General features: G+C 57.6%; 2 protein-coding genes across 7 annotated transcripts in view; both read right to left on the reverse strand.

Moving 5' to 3' along the window:
* Positions 1-9759, reverse strand: part of LOC134424614 (protocadherin gamma-A4-like) — a 261717-nt gene that overhangs the window by 120339 nt on the left and 131619 nt on the right. The window contains exon 1 of one of the 6 annotated variants that reach the window (XM_063168495.1): positions 6458-6595. The exons of 4 other annotated variants lie outside the window; for them this stretch is intronic. In XM_063168495.1, the coding sequence (XP_063024565.1) occupies positions 6458-6511 (54 nt within the window). In that variant the 5' untranslated portion in view covers positions 6512-6595. Of the gene's footprint in view, positions 1-2059; positions 4529-6457; positions 6596-9759 lie in introns of those variants that run through there. One more of the 6 variants, XM_063168491.1, reaches the window with a different exon arrangement.
* LOC134424964 (protocadherin gamma-B5-like) lies at positions 6554-8941 on the reverse strand (the record flags this gene model as incomplete). The annotated part of the gene is made up of 1 exon (XM_063169174.1): positions 6554-8941. A coding segment is annotated over exon 1 (2388 nt), but the record flags the coding sequence as incomplete, so codon positions are not given.

The raw sequence follows: 9759 nt of genomic DNA on the forward strand, positions 1-9759 counted from the left end.
GCAACAACTAAGGTTATTCTGTTCCTCCCAATTATTTGAACAAGTGGGAAACCTCATATATGCCATAAATTATTACCAGCTCTGTCAAAGACCCACACATCCAAGTCTCACCTCAAAGGCAGCATCACCATTCTTCGGCACATGGACTCCCCAAATTATGTGTGACTGTCACTTTTGATGCAATGGAATATGGGACTCAAACTAGGTCCTTTCAGTCCAAACCACACAATTTAAAATCATACGACTCCTCGTGACTCATTTTCAGAAGGTCAGCAATAGCTCTGGGGATCAACAAAACACATGCCATGTCTCCACCAGGGCCTCCTCACAAACCACACAACCAACACTCTCTTCTAACCCTTCTATCCCCCCTCCCACGGATAGCATAAATCATCAGAATTTAGAGACTCCACCAAAAGGAAAGTTGAGTAACTGCATCTCCTTACCATGGATAATATTTGACTTCACATATGAGACAGCAGACAAGAAAAAACTTTTTTTACAGAGACATTTTAGGAAACTTGTCTATGGAAATGTCTCTGTCTTTTCATCTATAAACATGAAAGAACCATTTTCAGATCATCAGAAGAATGAGGCAGGAAGTTAACACCTGCAGAATTGAACAGCTCACAACACTCTCGTGAATTATTTAACTCAGAGTAGATATTGATAATATTGTTTATAGGCACTGAACACACAGCTTGAAATTCCCATAACCCATCTGTCATAAGTGCAAAATTAAGCTTTGAAGTGACACCATTATGATGACAAACAAATCCTTATTAAGAGCTTGTCAAGGTTCTCCATGCAGCTGGAATACAGACCTTCTAAACAATTACTTTGGGGAGAAGAACTCCACATTCCTTCATCCTAGAGATAGAAACAGGACAGGAGATGGAGGAAAACATTCCCTTAAGTCTTTCAGCAGACATTCACACACAGCTCACAGCAGTCACATTTCCAAACCTTCACATCATCCATGGTGTCCTTTCACCCATCTCTCATAAAAACGTGTGAGACTGAAGGCCCAGTTCTAAAGACCATTTTTCTTGTCAGCACCAATTTCACACAGCTATCTGCACATCTTTGTGCAGTGGAAGATACTTTTGCTGCTCACTGAAGTTCTGTGAAGAGACTTTGTAGGTCTCAAAAGAAACACTGAGCAGTCTTCCAAGAGACACTGACTCAGTGAACATCTGCTCACAGGGAATTATGCCCACCTTGTATAACCCACTGCATCTCGAATCTCTCCTTCCCATCCAGGCAATTCTCTTGCCATGCTAAATACTTCCTACCCAAGGCTCAATCAGCTCCATCTGACATAGCTCTACCTTGAAAAACAAGAAAAAACCAAAGCGTTTCTACCATTTCCTCTTCCACATGCAGCCACCCACAGCCTTTTCAAAGAATCAAAACTTCGAGAAGATCCTTCATCCTCATAACAGAGAGACAGACATCATCAAGGACTACTTGTTGCCTGGTCCAAGATCTTTGCTGCAGACGAAGACCAAAGAATGGATGACACAAACACTTCCTGCAGACCTCTAGTATGTATCATGAACAGCGATAAAAGCTGAGAAGAATATCCAGAGAAGTTCCACACAAAGCCATCAGCATTTTGTTCAAGACAGATTCCACCTATTCAAGCACATGTGCTCTTGGTAAAACACATGAGTCTTCTAAAAAGCTCTATTTCTTAATAACGTGATCCATCCATTCAGGAGATCTAATACGAAAAGCAAGACAGATTCCACAAGGCGCAGCTGACAGAGGGGAAACAATGCCTGGAACCTGATCAATACCCAAACCGCCGACCAAACCAACAGCGTGCCAGCAGCAGCCTTCTGCCTCCTTCCTCCTTCACGAACTGGAAGGCTGAGGACCCACCCCATGTTCACACAATGATAGCAACGGGCACCAGCCTTCAGAAACACACCAAAGGAAACTTTATCATGCTTGTAGAAATAGTCTCCTAGGCAAGCCAGAGAACACGGCGGGGAAAGGGCAGGGCAGCATCACAAGAAAGCATCGCGGAGAAAACCTATACAGAGGAACTCACCGAGGAAGGGGCGGGATCCGAGGGGAGGGCGCCAGCCGGGTCCTCGTCCCCGAGCAGCGGCGCGGGCTCGTCGGGCGGCGGCCGGGCCGGGAGGGTGTCGCAGCAGCTGGCGGCCGAGAAGCGCAGGTGGCTCTTGCGCGAGTCGGCCGTGAGCGACACGTCGTGCGAGTAGGACTGCAGGAAGGCGCGCACGCCGTCGATGCCCACGAAGTGCGAGACGGGCACGCCGCGCGAGGCGCCGCTGTCCGGCGGCAGCAGCTGCTGGCGGTGGCAGCGGCGCAGGCGCAGCGCCAGCAGCAGCAGCAGGAAGGCCACGAAGAGGCACGAGACGGCGGCCACGGCCAGCACGAGCCAGCGCGTCAGGCTGGCGGCCGGCTCGCCCGGCGCCGCCGCCTCGTGCGCTGCGCTGCCCAGCTCGGCCAGCAGCTCGGCCACGCTCTCGGCCAGCACCACGCTCAGCGTGGCCGTGGCCGACAGCGCCGGCCGCCCGTGGTCCCGCACCAGCACCACCAGGCTGTGGCGCGCCGCGTCGCGGGCCAGCGGCGAGCGCGCCGTGCGCACCTCGCCGCTGTGCAGCCCCACGCGGAACAGCCCCGGCTCCGTGGCCTTGGCCAGCTCGTAGGACAGCCACGCGTTCTGCCCCGCGTCCGCGTCCACCGCCACCACCTTGGCCACCAGCGCGCCGGCCTCCGACCGCCGCGGCGCCAGCTCCACGCCCGACCACGCCGCCGCTGCGGCCGCCGGCGGGTACAGCACCTGCGGCGCGTTGTCGTTCTCGTCCACGATCTGCAGCCGCACCGACACGTTGCTGCTCAGCGCCGGCGCGCCGCCGTCCTCCGCCCGCACGCACAGCTGCAGCTCGCGCAGCTGCTCGTAGTCCAAGGAGCGCAGCGCGTACAGCGCGCCCGTCTCCGCCTGCACCGACACGTACGACGACAGCGGCGCGCCCCGCACCTGCCCCTCCGCCAGCCGGTAGCGCACGCGCGCATTCGGCCCCCAGTCCGCATCCGTGGCGCGCACCGTCAGCACCAGCGCGCCCGCCGCGTTGTTCTCCGCCAGCCGCGCGCTGTAGCGCTCCTCCGCGAACACCGGCGCGTTGTCGTTCACGTCCAGCACCCGCAGCGCCAGCACCGTGCTGCTCTGCAGCGACGGCGACCCGCCGTCGGCCGCCCGCACCGTCACGTTGTACTCCGACACGTGCTCCCGGTCCAGCTCTCTCGCTGTCACCACGCTGTAGTAGCTGCCTCGAGAGCTCTGCAGCCGGAACGGGACGCCCCCGTCGAGGGAGCAGCGCACCTCGCCGTTAGCCCCCGAGTCTCTATCATGCACGTGTAGCAAGGCGACCGTCGTCCCGGACGGGGCGTCTTCCGAAATCTCAGTCAATGCAGATGATACTGTCAGTTCAGGGGCATTGTCGTTGACGTCTGTCACAGAGATGGTGACTTTGGCAGCATCGAATAGTGCTCCCCCGTCCCGTGCCTGCACCTCTATTTCAAATGAGGAAATTTCCTCGAAGTCCAAGTTCTCCTTAAGGATTATTTCTCCTGTGTTTGATTCAAGGTGAAAAAGTTTGGATGCCCTTTCTGGAATTCTATGAAAACTGTATTTAACGTCTCCATATAGCCCCTCGTCGGCGTCAGTAGCCATGACGGTGACGAGGACAGAGCCCACGGGCACGTCCTCGGGCACACGCACCGTGTACTCTGCCTGGCTGAACACGGGCGCGTTGTCGTTCGCGTCCAGCACCGTCACGCGGATCCGAGCCGTGCCCGTCCGTGCCGGATCGCCGCCGTCCCTCGCGCTCAGCACCAGCTCGTGAAACGCCGCCTCCTCCCGGTCCAGCGCCTTCGCCAGCACCAGCTCGGGACGCTGATCGCCGCCGGGGCCCGCCTGCACGGCCAGCGAGAAGTGCTCGTCACCGCTCAGCTCGTAGCTCTGCAGCGAATTCCGGCCAGAGTCAGGATCATGAGCGTCTGGCAGGGGAAACCGCGACCCCGGGGCTGTCATCTCGCTCATGCTCTGTTCCAGCTCCATTTCCTTAAAGCTGGGCGCGTTGTCGTTAACGTCCGTGATTTCCACGTCTATTTCATAAAACTTCATTTCCCCCTCCACTATCAGCTCACAGCGCAGCACGCATTGCTGCACACTTTCGCACAGCTGCTCTCTGTCGATCCTCTGCGCCGTCACTAAATGTCCCGTCTTCCCGTGCAAAGAGAAGTATTGAGTCCGACCTCTTTCTATAATACGGACACCACGGTCTCTTACTGCCGAGAGAGGAAGCCCCAGGTCCTTGGCCACGTCGCCCACGAACGAGCCCTTGGGCATCTCCTCGGGCACCGAGTAGCGCAGCTGCCCCCACGCCGCCTCCCACGCCGCCAGCAGCACGGCCCAGAGCAGAGCTCGCTGCCGCCGGCCCCAGCGCCTCCCCGCCGCGCACATCTCGGCCGCGGCTCCGCCAGCACCGCAGCACCGCCGATCCAATCCCGCTGCCGCTCAATGCTCTCAGCTCCTGCACCCTCCGCAGCTGCCGGTGCCTCCGCCTGGCTCCAGAATGGACCAGCACCGCGGGGACGATCGGGGACCGCTGGTTCGGGAGGGGAGAGAGCAACCGAGTGAGCCGATCCGCAGCGGGCGGGGCTGCCGGTAGCGCTCCGAGCTTCCTCTCGCTCCTCTCGGTCAACAGCGGCGCCCGCAGCCTCCTCCCGGCACTGCAGGCACCGAGCGCTGCCCAGCGCTGCCCGCCCTGCCTCGCTCCATACAGGGCACTGTCGCCACCGAGATGTCGCTTTTCGTCCAGCGCCGATCTCCTGCCTCCGCATTTCTCCAGCCCATCTCTGCTTTCATCCTCCAGCGTATCACCATCGGGAGGGAGGAAGGCACAGGCATTCCGCGGGCGTGGTTCTTTAATCGCACGGGAAAGTACTCAATTCTAAATTCCATTATATGTAAATTAAAATACAGTTTTCGTGTTTTACCCTGTACCTTATTTTTAAGAGTATCCTTTTTGTTAAAAAGCATCTTCAACAGCAGGCTACTAGAGGAAAACTGGAAGATACCGCATCTCGAAAAAACAGAGGCATCAGTTTCATGACACAAATGGGACGAGAGTAATTGCATGCTTGTTGCAGCCAGGAAGCTAACTGTTTACAGGCGGATTAAAATAAAGATGCAGCTAAAACTGTCAAAGAAACGTTTAAGGACTTCAAATATTTGAAATCCTTTCTGACAGTGTCTCCTTAGTTTAAACAGATTTACATTTAATCAACTCTTTCTAGGTTTCCTTTTTTCAGATATCAATGTCTTAAGGACTGAAGCTCATTAGTAAACAATTCGTCTAAGTATCTCTTAATGACGTTGGTATGCTATTTTTCAAGAAAATAATGATGGGACTATAGAACAAAAGTACAACACTTGAAATTGTGCTGACCACTAATCAATGTGGAAATAGGCTTGATTCAAGTGCCTAAACGCTGCTCTGGCAAATCTTCCTCATGTGGGATCCCTCCACATTTCAGATGTCTGCCCAAATAAACACAATTACAAAAATTTGCTGTTCTTGATATATTTGAGATCTACTAAAGCTCCCAACATCTATATGAAAGCAGGATATAGAAAAAAGAAAAATCTCTGAAACAGAAATCTTTCAGCACTCTCACAAGTGTACGAAATAAAGATCATGAAGAGCACAAAGAGCAAATTGCCAGCCGGGACACATAAACAATGCCACCCGGGCGAAACCCTTTTTTCAGTCACGAATGGAGAACGGAACTTTCCACGTTCGTTTCCTTTCTAAATCTCAAAGGGAAAAAACAAATTATAAAGAACGGGTTTGTGTAAAGCTGTACGGTAGTTCAAAGTACACCCTTTCTAAACGAATCAGTTGGAAAAAATAAAAGCTCCAACACCAGGTATCAGTGCTTTGTTTTTAGCTCCTTGATTCCGTCATGCAGAATCAAACGTTCTCCTTCACTAGAACACGAATCTGCTTTCCATGTTGCTAACACATTCTAATTTATAGAGCTCGAGTGTTGAAGACAAAATCTCGTGCCAGAAGCAGAACCTGTGACCAAGGAAGAATCAAGTGCTTCGTGCTCTCAGAGAACAGGAGATAGCCCGTTCCTTAATTCAGTCCATCACGGAGACAAGACGGTGCAAGTCACATAAACACGACTCCGGAAAACAAGGAGAAATACTGAGAAACACCGCTACTAGCCTAAAGGAGCGCTATCATAAAAGCCCGTCACCTGAAGCTGCTACCGAGCAAAAAATGAAAACCGTCCGCTGCTACGTGGAGATACAGACGACGAATACCCACTGACATGACGCAGAGAACATGCGGGAAACAATGATGACAATTCGGAAACATCTAAAACCAAAAGAAGCTCACACTTTACAGACCTGAGGGGCGTCGGGATTGGCGGGCGACTCTCCCACGACGAGGTCACTGTTCATGCTCGGCTTCCCGCAGGAATCGCCGCCCAGAAGCTCCTCCGCCGACAGGATGGGCACCGGTTGCGGCGGCGGCGGCCAAGCGGCCTCGGGCACGGCGCGGGCGGGCGGCGGCACGCACAGGTTGTAGGAGTAGGGCAAGGTGCCCTCGCAGAAGTCGGCCGGGAAGGCGGCGCCGGCCAGCGAGAAGCGCTGCGCGCCCAGGCAGCGCAGCACGGCGGGCGGCCCGGCCCGGCGCAGCCGCGCCAGCACGGCCAGCGCCACGCTCAGCACCAAGAGCGCCGACAGCAGCGCCAGCGCCAGCACCAGGTAGAACTGCAGCTCGGCCGCCGCCGCCTCGGCGCCCGCCGGCCGCTCGCTCAGCTCCGGCAGCGCCTCCTGCAAGCTCTCGGCCAGCACCACGTGCAGCGTGGCCGTGGCCGACAGCGCCGGCTGCCCGTGGTCCTTCACCACGGCCACCAGCCGCTGCTTGGCCGCGTCCCGCTCGCCCACGGCGCGCGCCGTGCGCACCTCGCCGCTGTGCAGCCCCACGCGGAACAGCGCCGGCTCCGACGCCTGCACCAGCTCGTACGACAGCCACGCGTTGCGCCCCGCGTCCGCGTCCACCGCCACCACCTTGGCCACCAGGTAGCCGGCCTCGGCCGAGCGCGGAACCACCTCGAAAGGCGCCGCCGCCGCCCCTCCCGCAGCCTCTCCCGGCCCGGCCGCCGCCGGCGCGGGCCAGAGCACCCTGGGCGCGTTGTCGTTGCGGTCCAGCACGAAGACGCGCACCGTGGCCGTGGAGCTGCGCGCCGGCGAGCCGCCGTCCTGCGCCCGCACGGCCACCGTGAACTCGCGGCACTGCTCGTAGTCCAAGGAGCGCTGCGCGTACAGCGCGCCGCTCCGCGCCTCCACCGACACCAGCGGCGCCGCGCCCGCCGCGCCCGCGCTGCCGCCCGCCAGCCAGTAGCTCACGCGCCCGTTGGCGCCCGCGTCCGCGTCCCGCGCCTGCACGCGCAGCACCAGCGCGCCCGCCGCGTTGTTCTCCGCCACGTACGCGCTGTACGCCGCCTCCTCGAACACCGGCGCGTTGTCGTTCACGTCCGACACCTCCAGCACCAGCTCCCTGCTGCTCCGCAGCGCCGGCCTGCCCCGGTCCCGGGCCACCACCGTCACGCGATGCTCCGACGCCTGCTCGCGGTCCAGCGCGCCCGATGTCACCACCTTGTACGAGCCGCCCGACGACGCCGCGATCGACAGCGGCGCCTCTCCCGACAGCTCGCACGTCACCTGACCGTTCTCGCCCGAGTCCGGGTCGTTTACATTCAGCAAGGCTACCACGGTACCGACTGCCGAGTCTTCGGGTACTGGGCTCGAAAGCGAAAGAATGGTGATCTCAGGTGCGTTGTCGTTCTCGTCTATGATGTCAATTTGCACCTTGCAGTGCGCTACCAAACCCCCACCATCCCTCGCCTCCAAGCTAAATATGTATTTGATCTTCTCCTCGAAATCGAGGGGACCCGTTGTCCTGACCTCCCCAGTTTCCCTATCGACAGCAAACAATGCACTGATAGCGTCAGGGACGTTGCCAAAGTAGTAGGACACCCGCCCGTTGGTGCCTGCGTCAGCATCCGTCGCCTGAACCTGCAGTACCACTGACCCCGCTGGCAAATTCTCTGACAGTCGCGCTTCATAGAGGCTTTTGCTAAATACGGGTGGGTTGTCGTTGGCGTCTGTCACGTTGATAAGAACCTGGACAGTCCCAGACCTCGCGGGATCCCCGCCATCTACGGCCATCAACACCAGCTCAAAGGAGCTCTGTTTCTCCCGGTCCAACGCTCTGTCCAGCACCAATTCTGGCTGCTTGCTTCCGTCGGGGCTGTCCTTCATGACCAGAGAAAAAGACGGGTTGCTGTTGAGCTGGTAAGTCAGCAGCGAATTCCTTCCAACGTCAGCGTCACGTGCTGCTTCCAGAGGAAAACGAGCACCGGGAACCGTCCATTCACCAATCTCCAGTTCCAGAACAGCCTTCCTGAAGGCCGGGGAATTGTCATTCACGTCATCAATGGACACCTCGATGTGGAAAATGTTCAGCGGGTTGTGCACCAGCACCTCGAAGTTGACGGAGCAGGTCGCCGACTCGCCGCACATCTCCTCCCGGTCCAGCCTCTCGTTCACGTACAGGTTCCCGTTCTCCTCATTCACCGTGAAGTATTTCAGCTGCTTCTTGCCGCCAGACGCCACCTGCAGCTTGCGCGCCGGCAGCTCGTCCGCGCTGAGCCCCAGGTCCCGCGCCAGCGGCCCCACGAGCGAGCCTCTGCCCAGCTCCTCGGCGATGGCGTAGCGGACCCGCTCGGCCGCCGCCCGGCACCACACGCACAGCAGCAGCAGCAGCGCGGCCAGCAGCGCTCGCCCGCCGCCCGACCCAAGCCTCTGCCGCCGCCTCACCGCCATTCTCGGCCCGCTGCGCTCGCCGCGCTCCTGCCTCCTGCCGCTGCCCTGCCTCCCTTCCAGCCGCTCTCGCCGCCCACAACAGACACCGCTGAAAGCCACCCAGACCTCTCGGGCCGCCCCTCGCCGCCGCCGCTGCTGCTGTCGGTGCCGCTGCCGCTGCGGCCGGCGCCGGGCGAGCGAGCAGCCTGCGGGGGCAGGACGCTGCGGCGGCGGCGGCTCCAGCGGCGCTCGGCGGCGGCCAACAGCGACACCCGGAGGCGCCGCCGCGACACTGCAGCCGCCGCACGGCCGCGCTCAAGGGCGCCCGGCTTTGGGCGGGGCTCAGCGGCTGCACCGGCCCCGGGGGCTCTCCCCGACCAAAAACACCGAGAGCGGGAGCAACTGCTTAATTCCACTCCAAAGCCTTTCTATCTGACATGTGCTGACGGGTGCTTTTTAGGGCATTCTTATGAGTCAAACTGAACAGTCACATGCAAATATATATTTCAGGGGAGTAAAGAATGGAATTCAGCTGCTCTTAATAAAAAGACGGGCCATCTACAGCAGCAATAAAGGATAATATAGGGAAGACCTCAAGAGCTTTTTCTCACTTTGTCACATGAATTGTTATTCATTATGTTTTTCATTAATTGAGATGAATTCGTTGGAGATACAGATCAGCCTAAAGCAATGCAAGCATACCCTATCCCAACATAGCAGAATTACATTTACTCCTTCCTTTCTGACTCATTAAGGTTACATCTCCATATCTGTCTGCCTGACAATGGAAAGCACAAAGCAATGCTGCGTCCTTTATAGAGTCAAACAATATTTTCAGT

Source organism: Melospiza melodia, chromosome 14 (assembly GCF_035770615.1).
Source record: "Melospiza melodia melodia isolate bMelMel2 chromosome 14, bMelMel2.pri, whole genome shotgun sequence".
Lineage (NCBI taxonomy): Eukaryota > Metazoa > Chordata > Aves > Passeriformes > Passerellidae > Melospiza > Melospiza melodia.